The sequence below is a fragment of the Monopterus albus genome, unplaced genomic scaffold, assembly GCF_001952655.1.
Source record: "Monopterus albus unplaced genomic scaffold, M_albus_1.0 scaffold62.1, whole genome shotgun sequence".
NCBI lineage: Eukaryota > Metazoa > Chordata > Actinopteri > Synbranchiformes > Synbranchidae > Monopterus > Monopterus albus.
Genome location: NW_018127942.1, coordinates 2,532,488 through 2,547,980, shown reverse-complemented (window position 1 = coordinate 2,547,980; position 15,493 = coordinate 2,532,488). Strand labels below are relative to the sequence as shown.

Below are 15,493 nucleotides of genomic sequence, written 5' to 3'. Positions count from 1 at the left end.
GAGTGGGCTTCGCGGAGGGGAGGATGTCTGGTTCACTTTTAAGATGTCTCCAAGATCCAGGCTTGTGGTAAGATCTAAGGCAACACTTAGGCAACAGAAGCTGCCTTTCTCAAATACATATACGGTTTCCCTGCAAATTATCTGAGATTTTCTTTGGGGAGAGTTTTCCGCTCTGAGTCTTCAGATATTTACCCACATCGTCCCACTTTACTTTTGACCGTGCTGATTTGGGATTATCTGTGTAAGCTCTGTTTTTTCAACAGAGTGACTGCACAACTTTACCGAATGATAATTGCTCCCATGACTTAATTGTCTATATGTAATTAAGTATGTAATAGAGAAACTAGGCACTTAAATGCTCCCCAGAGAGGCACAGTGGTTGAGTGGGTGCCACACATGTTGAAGATTATTTTGGCCTCCCCATCGGATCTGCCAGTATGAGGAGTTACAAAAAATATATTTGAACCAATTAAGTGAAAAGCGCTTGATGTAAATGCCAAGACAAATTTTAATGAGCCCCCTTTTCTGGATTTGGAATAGTCAGCTCAGTTTATCACTGGGCATGTGCACTCAGTCTAATTTTAAAAATGTCCTTAAATATAACTCTACAGACGAGATGAGTAATGTGGCTTTCTAACTAACAAAACAATATTTTGCAACTTCTGTTCTCAGCTGACGCTGGACAAAATGATCCAGGAGAAACATGGGAGCAGGAGGACGTGAAGAAAAATATATAAAATCAACAGAAAGGCGAGACTTGAGCTCAGTTATTGCATGTTTTTATCCACAAAGCAGAGTAGGTTGTGAGGAATGGGTGAGAAATAAATCAAGATTACCTGATATAAATGTAAGCATTTAAATCTAAAATCTATGTGATTAAAAAAATATTTAATTTCACATTAATAAACACTGAAAATCAAACTCAACTTCTGACTTTGATCCTCACTTTTTCTGATCAAAACTAAAATATTCAAGGTGCCAATTCAAATTTTTGCCAGTGTGGATACAGTGTAGTACACTGCATTTACAGTATTTGTTTTAAATTACAAATACAGCAGAAATTGCTGGTGGTCTTGCAAAATCACATTGCGCTGTCAAGGGGGACTTTTTGTGGTCGTACTGACAGATTTACTGCCCAGATGTTCGTAAACACGAACGACATCAGCGAACCGTAGCACAGTATCAATCAACAATATTTAAAATGACAATCTATCAGTGATGATCTTCCCTCTGTCTCTCCACCTGAACATCTGCACACATCTGCTCCTCTCTCTCTCCCTCTGCCTGTACTACAGCATGCTTTCAATTTCCTGCAGCGCTGCTCCTCTCTTCTCCCGCTCTCCAACCCCAGAGACACGCCGAGAGGTCAGGGGGTTAACGTGGTAATAGGTGGTGGTGATTGGTAGAGGACGCTCACTCTCTCCCGGCTTTCAGAGCGTATTAGGAGCCAAGCTACTTCTGTGTGGAGCAGGAGCTCAGAACAGCTGTGTCTGACCACGGAACGACTTCTTAAAAACATCTTTTAAACATTTGATTTGGAAAGAGGACCAGAGACTATGGACCGGGTGTAGGGGCGGTGAGGGGGGGAGTCTATTAAACCAAGTCTGTCTATTTCTTGTGTTGCAAGGGAATGACAGTGTTTGTTTAAATTTGAAAATTCATCTGGTAAACCTAAAACATAATTTATTTTGCTGATTAAATTAGATTGTGTAAAGAAACTGCCACAATACAGTACGGCAAACCCAAAACAGTGGCCGCAAACTGGAGCTTGAACTGTAAGTTGACCTTCACATGGAACTGAAAATCATAAAGTTGACACTGCTACTGTTCACAGCTCTTGAGTCCATTGTGGTCTTATAGATTCCTCTAGATCCCCAATGGCCGCCAGCGAGGGTGAAGGGTAAATAAATATGAAGACTAAATTAAATTGAAAAGTGTAACTTTGCAGTTCTTTGAAATTTTGGAATATTTTTTATTGGCAGACATGTTTCAAAAGGGGTTTTGCTACGTGTACATACAAAGCAGGAGTTTATCACTTAAAAAAAAATCTATAGTTTCTCATTTTAGTTACTTGCAGAGAAGCAATAAGTCAAGATGAAGTGATATTTAGGAGTGTAAACAGATTATTTATGCTTGAATTATGAATTCATTCTATGGGAGTCGATATGGAGCAACGTCTTGTTTATGTTTGTCAATTTAGTGCTCTCTGGAGGCTGCACAAACTGACACTGATTAATTAATGGCAGCAGCACGTCTGAATTTCAGGAAGCCATTACAGACCTTTCTTGGCAAACAAATCAATACTTCTTCACTACGCACAACAGAGACACCCAGCACACACAGTTCAGTGATCCCCACATCTTGTTTCAATGCTCAAACGTAAACTCTTTTGTGCGGCGTCTGTTTACGTTCGTCAAAACTATCACCCATGCTTTTGTTTTATGTTACACAATGGCATTGCTTTGTAAATCTAAGGGTGTGTTGCACAAACATGTCATCTCCCTCTTTCAGAAATATTTATAAACAGCATGTAGAGTAAATACTGGATTCTCTAAATGCAGAGAGTTTTTTTTTTTTTCATTTTTTTGTAATTGCGCTCCAGAAAAAAATCTTGATGATAGCTGAGTCTGTCTTCCACCACAATAGCTTTGACCTTGATAGCAAAGTCCTCAGTGACCTCAGCTGATCTCTGCTCATCTGGACCCCAACTCCATTCAGTCACATCCAATATCCTTAACCCCTTCTCCCAGACCTCTTCATTGGTTTATCCAAACCTCAACACCTGACCCTAAGTGATCCGACCCCCTAATCCAACTCCAGACACAACAGAGACCAACAAGGCAGTACTCACCCCAGAAGAAGTTTTGTTGACATGGTGTCACTGTGCTGAAAAGACTGTTAGATGCCATAGCTGCCCCTGGTAGCAGCAAGTCCCAAGTTGGTTCCTCTGTGGTTTCCGTGACCCTTGACACGTCCTAAACCAAGAGTACGCAGCATGTCATGAAGAAAAAAAATGGAAAAGCCATCCACAAGACATGCTTTACGTATCAACTATTTGGATGACCACAAGTAACAACCAGGTCTGGTTTTATAGAGAAAAAAAAACTGCAGAGGCAAATATCGCCTTTGCGGATAGATCAGATGGTGCCGGACTTGCTTGCTTGGCGAATGTGGTTGGAACGTACTTACTCGCTTAGCGCCGTCCTTGTGACTGGTGTTGGCCTGCGAAGATTAACCATTTACACTCCAGGCTGCCCTCAAACACCAACCCCGAGCCGCACGTCTGTGGTTCTGTGGTTGTTTGGGAGGCAAGCAGAGCCCTCACACAACCCAAAAGGCACCAGCTTTAAAACTCGTCTCTTTCCTGCCCTCCATGTGCTGTCACTGGAGAACCTGGGTCACATGCCCTCTGACGTCATCACAGCACAGCGGTTGAGGGGACAGCCTACCGTTGTGGCTTTCCTCCCTCTGCTCTCCTCTCCTATGCCTGGACTTTTTTCCTCTGCTCTCTGGCTCCCCTCCTTCTCTCTCAAGTGTGGTTCGGCAGCGTTTTCAGGCTCTCTAGGGGATCAGGGTCTGACGCTCCCATGAGTCAGGAAGCTTCAGTGGGGGCAGCTTGTTCAACCGCCCATGTCTCCTCAGCATATGGGGAACAGCGCTCTCTCTGCTTTGCTCTCTCTTCGCCCCCCCACCCCCACCCCCTGGGTGTGTATGTGTATGTCTGAGCATGTGTGTTTGTCTGTGTATGCACTTACAGGAACGAGAAGCAGAACGGCTGGATGAGTGTGTGAAGAGTGGAGCTGGTGTGAGGAATACGTCTGCAGAGCTGCTTCACTGCGACTTTTTGCTGCCTGCTGATTGTTTCTCTTTCTCCTGTTTCACACTCTGTAGGCTGTCACAGGCAGTACTCCTGTTATTGGGTTCTTACTGTGACAACTGTGAGTGTGTACACGTGCATGTGCACATGTAATGCCAGCCTGTGCTGATCTTTAATTGGCTCTCACAGGAGCGAGGGAGGCGGGGGCGATTCCTCTAAGAGGCCGTAAATCACAGCCACCTGTCTTCACTGTGAAAGAGATGCCTTCTCACTGTCGCACTAACACTCAGAGACACACACAGTAACACAGGCAACCTGCCAACATATAGTGTAGCACAGGCAACTCATAACAATCAAGGATGAATCATCACACTCCACACACACATAGGCATTTAGTACACACCCTCGCAGTTCCTGGCACAGTGTCACGGCTTGTCTTTGATCACCGATCACAGGTGTTTATTACGACAGATCAAAAACACAGGAGGGGTGTTAGTGAAGAAGAGGAGGAATGTGTGGAATGAAGCTGGGAGTTCACTCGGGAGCTAAAGTGTTAAAGAGCCTCAGCTTTCTGTCACCGGCCAGTGGGCAAGCGTGACTAAGCAGTGCCTCGGGCTCCTTTCCTATAATGTGTTAAAGCCAGATGAAACTTTCTATGTGTTAATCAGTAATTTATATAAAACTGTCAGTGTTGTTCAGTGCTGTGATTTAAAGCGGTGGTCCATCCAAATTACAAAAACCTTTTTCTCTTGTTCCTCTGATGGTGTTTAGCCATGTAGATAGATGTTCCCTGGGTCTTGAGATCATCTTCTCTGATATTTGCACCTCAACCAAAATACAACGTTCACACCAGTGAAATTACACAACAAAACTGCAAAAGAAAAAATAAGAAACAATGTCCCAGTCACTATGAATAATAATGAAAGACAGACCTCACCCTGAGCGGTTTCCATTGGAACTACTTTCTACGAAAGAAAATTCCCAGCAAAAACTATTTCTGTGTTTTGTGGGTACATGTTGCTGTTACTTTTTTTTTTTGAGCACCACAAACAAACTTGGTTTTACATCTGTTGTTTTGGGGTGGCAGCAGACACGTATCACAAAACCTGGCGAATAAAGCCAAAAGATCCCACGAGAACTGAGTAAGAAAATATGTTTTTTGGAATTCATTTGAACTGTGAAAAAGTCAACTTACATAATAAAAACAGTATAATCCCATAATTTGGGTGTATATTTGCACATACATTTCTAAAAGTAAAAGTTTCAGTAATATAAACATATTTAAGCAGCCAGTACATTTAAAATAATCCGGAAAAGCACTGTACTGTACATCCTAGCCTTGAGATAACACAAAATCAATGTACATACTGTAAATGGTTTTTAGATTTTATTACATTAAATTGATGTGATGTCAGTCAACAAGTAAGTATCTGTAAATTGTGTTTGTGCCTATGACGTTTATCCTAAAGTAATAATAAAAACATTTGTCTGGAATATTAAGTAAGTACAAAGTAAAATACTAAGTAAATACTACAACCAGCAATGGGCTCTTAACACTGATTACCTTAATATAGGGTTAGAAAAATAGTGAATAGAAAGGTCAAGTATGAAATAAAACCAATCCTCACCATTTCCACAAGTCTTTGCCTCCTACCTTATTTTTGCGCAGTGAAACATTTTCCTTGGCTCGGGGTTTTGTAAATATTTGCTGTCTAAAACAAGAACATGCCGCTGGAGTCGTAGCGCATATTACAGAATCCTCAGGGAAGAGCTATTCAAACACTGCAAACACACTGAATATCATAGATGGTCCACAGTGAAGCAAAGACAGTAGGGTAGAGACGTAATCGATCGTGTCATGCGTGCAGTTTACCTTCATGCTAAATATACTACTCCAACTATTCAACAATAGTTTTCCTTAACAATTTAGAGTGTATATGTTTTGGACTGGCATGCTATACATAAAGATGAGGTTGGTACTTGATACTGAAGCATTTCAAGAATAATATTTAAGGTCATATATAAGTTTTTTTTTTTTAAAGATGGCTGCAAATGGAGCTTTGCTGTCAAATGCATTAAACTTTAGGACAGAGAGCAGCAATGTTGTGAGTTCCACTGAGCCACGGTAAATTATATGCAGTTTGATGGGAATATAATTTGCCCAACGTGATTGAATCTAAAACATGGAATGAAAAATAAGCATAAATGTCAAAACCCTACTCATACAGCAGGAAACAAATCTTCTTGGGTGGCATGGCATGTGATAAACAACCCTGATGGTGAAAATCTGAACCGTGATGATGTTGTAGTCTCAGATATCATTGCATAAATTCTTTAAGAGCTGCAAAGACTGTAACTACAAAAAAAATGGCTGTTTCTCCCTGATACAGTAACAAAGTTTAGTGACAGCTGGCCAAATACTGTCTGCCCAGTTCTCTGTCATCAGGTTGCCCACTGTAAAAAGACTACAACAAACCTTTGTCAGTACTGAAACCACAACTGCTGCTCTTGTCTACAAGCAAGTCTAAAGATCCCAGATCTAATCCTGTAAGCAATGCAAATTAAAGGGTCAAATGTTGTTTTTATAAAAATATGTTCAGTTAAAAGGGTATTTATTGAATTTATTCTGGCCTGATTGGAAGGACTTTAGCAATTATATTGAGAGGGGAGCCAGCTGTGATGCTATCGGGAGTTAACATGAAACAGAGTCAACAAATCTATACTATATATATGCACCGCATATAAAAAGAGGAGAGAGTACAACTACAAAAAAATATAAGCTCCAGGGTGTCCTCATTTTGCTGTAGAGACCATTTTGTAACATATGTACTCAAAAATGGTTTAATCTGACAGTAATAATGTTAAAGGCTGGAATATGATGTGAATATAGTATTTCATTCAATACTGGGTCTCCACTGGTGGCCACATGCTACACTTGCTATAGGTGTGTGTATATGTGTGTGTGTGTGTGCAAAGCTGAAGTGCTTGGCCGTACTGTGCGCTCTAGCCAAGGTCTGGCCTGAGGACTGTGGTAGATGGCCCACCCTGGCAGACATGTTCTCTCTCCTACCACTCAGGACCACACACCTTCAGATGGACTCACTTTGTTATCACAGGCTCTCATAGAAACATAATAGCTGTATCATGTATTGAAACATGCTTAAAATTACACGCCATTAGCCCAGCATGTGTAATGTGATGTTGCTGGATAAGGCAGACTTTCTTCACAATGTCACAGCAGATGAACTTCAGAGTGGACTGTTTTCATAGAAAATTATTTCTTGCAACAGAGTATTTCTGGAAAAATATTGGGGTATAATGATGCCTCAGATGAGTTAAAATTAACTCTGACTGAGGCTGTCTGTATTTGTCTCTCTGCAAAAGCTAAAAATGATGTGACATAATTAGCTCTCAGCAGACATTACACACGTGGAGGTATTGCAGTATTAGAAAAGGAAGGGCTTATTAATAGCACGTTTGGCTCATGCTGTGTACTCTCCCTGGCGGGGCATCAGAAGGGCCGGGGCAAACAGGCAGGTACAGTGATTCACTTTAACAGGCGACATCTGTAAAATGCCAAGGTAGTTTACACTGCGGCCGAGCCCAAATTAACATGCTTTCATTGGAAACAAACACCATTTGCAATCAGCTTCTGTTGGCTGCCGATGTGAACGTAAATATCTCCTTTAAGTGCTTGCTGAGGCGACACGCTGACCTGGAGCCTTGGAATCAAGTAAGAGTCATGGAGAAGTTCACTTCAGTATGGTCCAAAACTTGTGAAAGTGCAGGAACTTAATCTACGATGGAGTGTCGCCAGGAAGATGTTGATGTTCTCAGTGAATTGTTTGGTAAGGTACTGTATGGTGTAATCTTAATGAAAAGTAGATATTTTTCTTCTGGAGTCCACCAGTGGTATCTACATCTTCCAGTGACTTAAGGCCCTTTCTTGTGGTGTCTGGACAGCTGTTTTTGGAGTCACAGCTTTGAGGGAAAATAAAGTCGGCCTTTAAGCAATAAGGGGAAATGTTTAATATCGAATGGCGCATGCACAAACTAAACATACATTAAAAATAACTCTTGGAGTTGTGATTGCATAAAATTGCAAAAAGGGAAAAGTCAGATCATTGGTGGAGGCTGCGATGAGGAGGCTGCGGCTGACCACCGAGAGACTGAGCCATTTCTTTTTTCCTCCATCTCTCATTTTAATCAAGGGCCCGTTCCAGGATCAACAGTGCCTACCTACACTGCAGTTCAAACAGAAAGGCCCGCTGAGACCTAAGCGATGATTTCTAAATGTTCACTGACAAGTTGGTTTAATTTGTGTGCTAAGTAGATGGAGGTGGACTTATATATATATATCTTCCTTACTTGGCATACATACCACTCTCCTGCTATTTCTCCACCTCAGTGAAACTTTATGCTACTTCTCTGTATAAAAAGCTGATTGGTCCTCCACAGTCCCATGCCATGCTGTGTTACAGGTGAGGACAGGTCCAGCCGCTAGGACCTGAGACAAGACTTACAGCATCTACTTCAAACCAAACACTCCCCGATCATGATGAAGGACCTCAGTGATGTTGCTGCTTCTGCTCTATAGCTGCAGTCACTGGAAACCCTGTGATTGTGTGGTCAGTTGTCAACAGCTGTACAGGCTGATGTTGACAAAGTTCAACTGGCTGAACTGCTAAGTCAGTATTATAATTACTTCATACTGATGATACAACTCAACTACAAGGCTCAGAGTCACATGACCCCCTAGTCACATGATGCCGTCACTCTAGGCAAATGTCAGTAACAAAAATGACTGTGTGTCATGCATACAGCCAATGTGAGGAGGAATAAGTTAACTCTGCTCTGGCCATGACTCAAACCTGGGGGTCATGACAGCCAATCGCAACCTGAATGAGCTTATACATAAGCTGCCAATTATGTGTCTCAGAAACTCAGTTTACTTGCTGTCGAGAACAAAGTATGCCTGATAAAGGCAGACGGCTCGCTGGAGAAACAAGCCATTATGAGGAGGAGTTCGACAATGTGTCACTGACAATGGGGCAAACAAAAGACTCTGTTGTCTTCTCCAGCCGGTGGGTTATTTTTTATTCTGTGGGGCTTTTGTGATGGATAATTGCCCTCCTCACATGATTTCATAATGCAGTGACTCGTCTTTCACTCCCTGTGTAACACAATAACAAGATAAAAAACAAGGGGGGGGGGGATCAAAATCTGAAATTTTGACATTATTTAGAAGTGGCCGCTTTTCTTCATTGTGGTGTATAATTTTAGAAAGATGTACGAGCAGGACACCGACTTGAACCAGTCATAATACAGCCTGGAGCAGCGGCAGGCAGGCCAGCTCCCAGAGTTCACTGACTGTATTGTCTTAAAAGTGCTCACACAACTGCGCCATAGTTTATAGCTTTACATCTTATTGCTGTCTGAATATCAAATTCAAATCAGATGGGAACACTTCAAGTAAACCCAAACTTATACTGAAAAGAAAAAAACTGTACAACTACTGTATATTAGATCTGACATTTATACATGTATCTGTTATTTTCAACATTAAAACAAACGCATAATAAAACGGATAAACTGCTTCGTGTTGGAATTTATTAGGCAATATTTATCACCTCCACCTCCTTGTGCAGACAGCAGTGTACTACACTCTGCAGAAACCCAGTACAAATGAGCGTCTGTGTTGCCGCCCCACAGGCTGAACTGTAAACACTGTTCTCTGCACAAAGCCGTCTGCACACGTACTGTACGTAAGGAACCCTGAGGGCATTGTTGGTAGGTATGCAGTCTTTCTTCTGAGTCAGCAGAGATCAATCCAGGACAAGCCAGGCGAGGAATGTATTTACTCCTCGTGGAAAAAAACTTAACTTCAAACAAAGTGCAGCTATCATAATATAATGTGTGCTGAATTTTGACTAATTCAACATGTTGGAGAGCATACATTACAGTATACAGTAGTGAGGTAAGGCAGCACTTTCTTTAAAAAAAATCTGTATTCCTCTAAGTGCAGTTAAAACATGCACACGGATTAAATGTGCTTGTAAAAAAAAATTAGAGGCTTACTCTTTTTCTGGGAGCACTTTTTAAGTGAAAGCAGGACAATAAAAAGTAGAGGTGTGTGTTGTTGTTGTTGTGGGGCACAGGAGAAATTTTGAATGTTCATGTAAACCTGGAATAAATTCTATTAACCTTTAGGTTTTTCTGATCAGTGTTTTCTTCAACAGTGGAAAAAGTATTCAGATTCCTTACTTAAATAAATGTAATAATGCCCTCATGTAAAAATATTATGGGATTCTTATTACTAATGAATGAATGCATTTTATTGTACTTGGTAAATGCTGCTGGGTAGTTTAATCTATAGCAGTGGATCATATTTATAAGATCATTATGTTTTGTATAGAAACTATCAAATAAATGCAGTGGAATAAAAATTCTTTAAAATGCAGTGAAACAGAAGCAAAGCAAAAGTAAAAATTGTATATAAGTGACATAAAATGGAAATACTTCCATTAGGTATCTCAAATTTGTACTTGAGTACAGTACTAATAAGCACCACTATATTTCTTTTTCTCATCAGTCTCTGGATTTTTTTTCCTGCCAAATTTTCAATATGTCTCCACTATTATAATATCACTAAAAATAAAAGTAATATCAGCAGTAATATCACAAGTACTATAACACACTTAGACACCTAAAGGAGCACCCATTTCTGGGTAATCTGCATTCAGTGCACACTGATGTTCAAGTCTAATAGTAAATAAAAATGATTATTCTCATATGTATTGAAGGAAGGTCCCAGTGTTGGCTGTTCATGTCTTTGAAGAAACAACCCTTCCTAAAATAAACCATTTACGCATATTTATGAGTGAGGGTGTGCTGAACTGTGCCATGTGGCAGCAACACATTTAAACACAACAGGAATAAGTGTCCATAAATCCTAGATCAGTGGTGATCTCCACTACATTAAGTCCTCTTTTGTAACAATGTACTTTGTTGGAGCAGTTCTCAAATGTTTCAAAAAAGTAGCTGCAGCTAAATGAGGTTTCTGACATGTGTGCTTTGAACAGTGTACTCACATATCGTTGCCTGTACAATTTTACAGATGGTGGTTTTGGGATGTGCATTTGAGAATCACACTGACTCCACTTTTTACTCTCAAAACATTCCTGCAAAATGAAATGCTGGAATCTGAGGCATGATGCTAATTTGAAGACAGAATAAATCTATAAATCTGACTTAGTCTCTTGCCTGGGGATATACAGCCATGATAATTACAGGTTGACTTTACAGACATGCAGACATCTCTCATCTGTATTGCTAATAGTATAACCAGCAGGCTGCTACGTGCTTACTCAGTGTCTAGCAGTAGGGGTGAGCAGAGGTAAGCTGTAACAACGATATCATTATGAAGCAGAAATCAGTTGGCTCAAATGACATGTTATGACAAAGATTTACTGCAGTTTTTAAAAGAATTATCTGTTTGTTTTTACATTGTGTCAGAAGTAGCAATAGTCATTAATTACCATTCATGAATAATTCTGTGATCACAACTGGAAATCACATTTGCAGAAATACAAAGCCAGATGTTCACGTCTGTGCAATGGCATTAGATGGCAACCAAAATTAAAACATATTCATGAATTCTTTGGGATTCTTTGATTGTCCTTCGCGAACAAACAACCAAACAGGCACTCCCGCCCACTGGCAGCAGGACTATCTGAGGAAGATCTAACACAAAGCATAACAGATGATCTGGGAGGACAGTGATGCATCTGGTTTTAGTTAAATACTTGTTTTGCTGTGTCCTTCAGACTTGGTGCCATGGGCCCAACTACTCAAGCAAGTAGAGTTCATGTGGACACAAAACCAACATGCGGTGCCTGGAAGACTCCCCACAGAGGTCAGCTTCAGGACTCACCGGCTCAGGAGACAATGGTTCAGAACACTGGGTCGGTGATGAAGGCCTTGAAAGAAACACTAGACATAAAGTAGACTGCTGGCCACATGGGGAGCTTTACAAAGCTAGAATTCATTCTACAGATGAGGCAAAATGTATGCATGCTCAGATTGAATCTACACTGTTTCTCTTTTTTTATATCCGAGTTCTGGCATTTCTCAGCTGACTGGGTGGCCTGGATAAATTCTACACTGGTGGCAAATCAGAACAGGTGAGTCTTCCATCCAAGCCAATGAAACATCTCATTCTCATGACAAATTTCTGTGTGCAATGCTAATGTACCCTCTCTGCTGCTGATGGTTTCACCCTGGACTGGTGGGCCGTTCTGTCTCTCCTTGTGCATTTGTAAGAGTTCATCAGAGGTACTTATATTGTTATTGCATGGTCAGACTTTTCCGGGTATTTTTGCGGCCTCCTGTTTGCACACCTGGCGGAATTGTGAAAGTTTGTCTTGGGTCATGTGTGTTTACCCACCCCAGGCCCCAGAGGTGACCCCATCATGCCACCGACAGGGAGGCCAGTGCTTGCGTGTGGCGATTTCCAAAGTGGCCAGGCTTGGAGAAGGGCCACACTGCCTGTGCTGCCTTTCAGCAATCTGGCCCCACTCTGGCTGCGCTGGGAGGAGAGTTTGGGGCTGGGGGGGACTCGTTGGCAGGGCCCTGCAATGTTTTCAGAAGCACAGACTTCTGGCAGCATCGCTCAATATGATGGAGAAAAATGCCTGCAACTAATGAAAGCCAGCAGTGTCTCTACAATTGGAACACAACCCATAAGACATTATGTAACTGAGATACTGTAAACCTTTCAAAATTGTCTCTCAACAAATTATCAGTGTTTATTTTTTTCCATATTATATCAGATATTTTTTAAACAGTTTGTAATTGAAGGAACTGCTCAGAATGTAGACAACGTTTCTTTTGAAACCAAAGACATTTTGTCTGCAATTATTTTTCTATTTCATTATCAAATAGTCCTTTGTTCAGCAGATTTCCAGAGCGTAAGTACCAGGCATGGCTGTTGGATATAGAGTTGTTTTCTTGTAAAGACCTAATTTGTATCAATAAATAATCAAACTCAAATCAAAGAATGACTTTGCGGGTTTAGATGAGTGTCAGAGGTTTTATTTATTGGTTGTAATCTAAATTCAATCACTGTGACAAAATCCTGGCTTATCAGAGATGTGCGAACATTGCATCTGCAATCATCAGCGAGTGGTGAATGCTCCTCTTTCACTCCTGTTTTGATAGTGGTGTTTTTGGCCTGAGCCCAGTGCTGCACCTACAGTACGTATTAGTCAAATATTTATCTTGTTCAGAAATATATGGCTATATTGAGAGGGGAATAGGGTAAGATGATTTAATGGGAACACCAGAGGGCCTTCCTAGTTGCCAGAGTTTTGCAGTTTTGGTGGTCTTCTCTTAGGAGTCAGACAGCCGAAGGGCCATTTAGGAGACCACAAGATGCCATGACTCAAGGCCCAAGGGTGTCTCCCTGAAGAGTTGGGGGAAGTAACACTTACAGAATGTGTCTGCACAGACATCACAATGAAATATAAGCTTTTCTTCACTGGAGCAGGTTAAGTTAATTAATACTCACACTTAAAATGCAGAGACATTTCAGCCTGTTCATCATACATATTTGCTGTAGTGTTTACTGACTGCTGCTCAAAGAAAATATAGTACAATTTGATCCCACTGCAATAAGAGAAACAAGACATTTAAAGACATTTCTGGGTCATGAAATTTGATGAAAGGATCTGAAGTGTATTTTTGTTGTCCTTTGGAACAGATATTTCCAGAAGGCACTACTAAGGTTACCATATGAAGGAACTGAATCAATTTACCCAGGTTCTGCTGTTTCACTTCGAAATGTAGTAACACATAACCACCACACAATTCTTGGTTTAAGAATACTGGAAGTACTTGTAAATTCATCATAAATAACTAGTTGTTCCTTAATGACTGGTACAAAATAATATTAAAATGATATGAGAAGTAATATTTGACATACCATCATGGCACTCTGCTTTCCTTGGGAAGAAGCCCTTTTCATTGCACACTGGTGGGTGTGAACAAATGTGCTTACACTGAGGATGGCAGAAGCATAGCTGAGGCTGTGACAGGCAGTGCAGTTTTGGTGCTCATTATGACCTGGAATTGCATTTGTCTTGTAATATTCTGAGATCACTTTTATTCGCAAATGTAGGTGCGTGGCAATTTTCCTGACAACAGTTTAAGCTAGGAAATACAAGAACAGGTACCAAAATGTATTTTAACAGCCACACCAACTAAAAATAAACCCTTACATCTGCAACTATTCTGCCAGAATTCAATATTATCTGAATTACAAAATGTGTGTAACAATTTAGAAAACCTATTTTCAAATAAGATAGATAAACAAGCTCTCAGTATGTGGTTATATATATGAAAAAAGTCAAGTAGGGTTGGTGCACATCATGATGTAGCAACTGTCTTCATATAATGCAGCTGTGAGTAAATTACACTATGTTACAGGACCAGTCTTTCTCTTTCCAAGCACCAAAGCTGGCTGCACCCAATATGCGCCAGTGCCGGTGGTCACCAAAATTACAAAAAATTGCTGGACACAGGCATATGTGCCTTTGCCTGGAGTTTAGACTTGAGTTTAGGCATTGTCACAATGGTGTATACTGGATCAATCCCTGGTCCTCTAATGTTTCATTTCAGTGCGTGTAGGATTTCTCACATCACTTCACAGAGGTGCATCCGCTCAGAACGGCTGCTCCCAGCTGAAAGCCATTCAGCTGCCAGCCAGTTCTCGGCTGGCTTCCAGCAGTGCCCCTTCTCCTGTTGCCTGATGAGATGTGACTAAATTCCACAGTAAAAATGCCTATTTAATTTAATTTGCACATTGCCACCATTAGATGGCAAAGCTCAAACCTGGGACAGCTTAGTTTAGAAGGACAAAACTTAAAATGATACTTAACCTAGTATGTACTTCAAAAGAGGCACCATTACTTTCTGATTTAGCATATGTGTTTATTCCCTTTAACACTTTCACGTTTTCCATTTGTTCAAGAAAAGAACTCACATAGCATTTCTCTGTGAACCTTTCCAAAGTTTTTATAACATGGAGAAACGTGGGTGGTCATAATAAATGACATTTGACATTTAGAATTGCTTGTATTACATCATCCTTCTCTGATGTTGTTTTTATTTTAATGGCCAGGATTATATAAAAGGCTGTGACGTTTATATTGAGTTTGTTATGGCTAATTAGAGTGCAGTGGTGGGATGGGCAGGACTGACTTATTCACAAGCAAAAACCACCCCCACCCCACCAAATGAAAAATATCCTTTATTCTAATGTAAATGCAATGTTTTTGAGTTGTTTCAGGTACAGAATCTTCTTATTTCTGGAAATTTCAAAATGAATGAGGTTATACGTGACTTACAGTATTATTCAAACATAAAGTCAGATTTGGCAAGACACGAATGTTGCATTACTGCAGTTCTTCACAATACTACAAGGTTTTTGGGTTTTGGTTCATGTTTCACAGTATCAAGGCTCTAAAAAGTGACATTAACTTTTGTTGTGAGAGCTCAAACACCACAAGGGAGCCATCTGAGACTCAGTGTAAACTTCTACTACAAAGTCTCTACACAGCTATAATTATCTGCTCTGACCTTCTCTTATAACCAGGATAAGGTTTCCTTAAAACGCCT

General features: G+C 40.6%; 1 protein-coding gene across 2 annotated transcripts in view; it reads right to left on the bottom strand.

The window, feature by feature from the left end:
* runx2b (RUNX family transcription factor 2b) overlaps positions 1 to 15,493 on the bottom strand; it is a 49,741-nt gene that overhangs the window by 33,487 nt on the left and 761 nt on the right. The window contains exons 1-2 of one of the 2 annotated variants that reach the window (XM_020603720.1): positions 3,190 to 3,689; positions 2,852 to 2,975 (exon numbers count right to left, since the gene is read on the bottom strand). The exons of the other annotated variant lie outside the window; for it this stretch is intronic. Coding sequence (XP_020459376.1) covers positions 2,852 to 2,909 — 58 coding nt within the window. The 5' untranslated portion in view covers positions 2,910 to 2,975; positions 3,190 to 3,689. Of the gene's footprint in view, positions 1 to 2,851; positions 2,976 to 3,189; positions 3,690 to 15,493 lie in introns of those variants that run through there. 2 annotated transcript variants of the gene reach the window in all.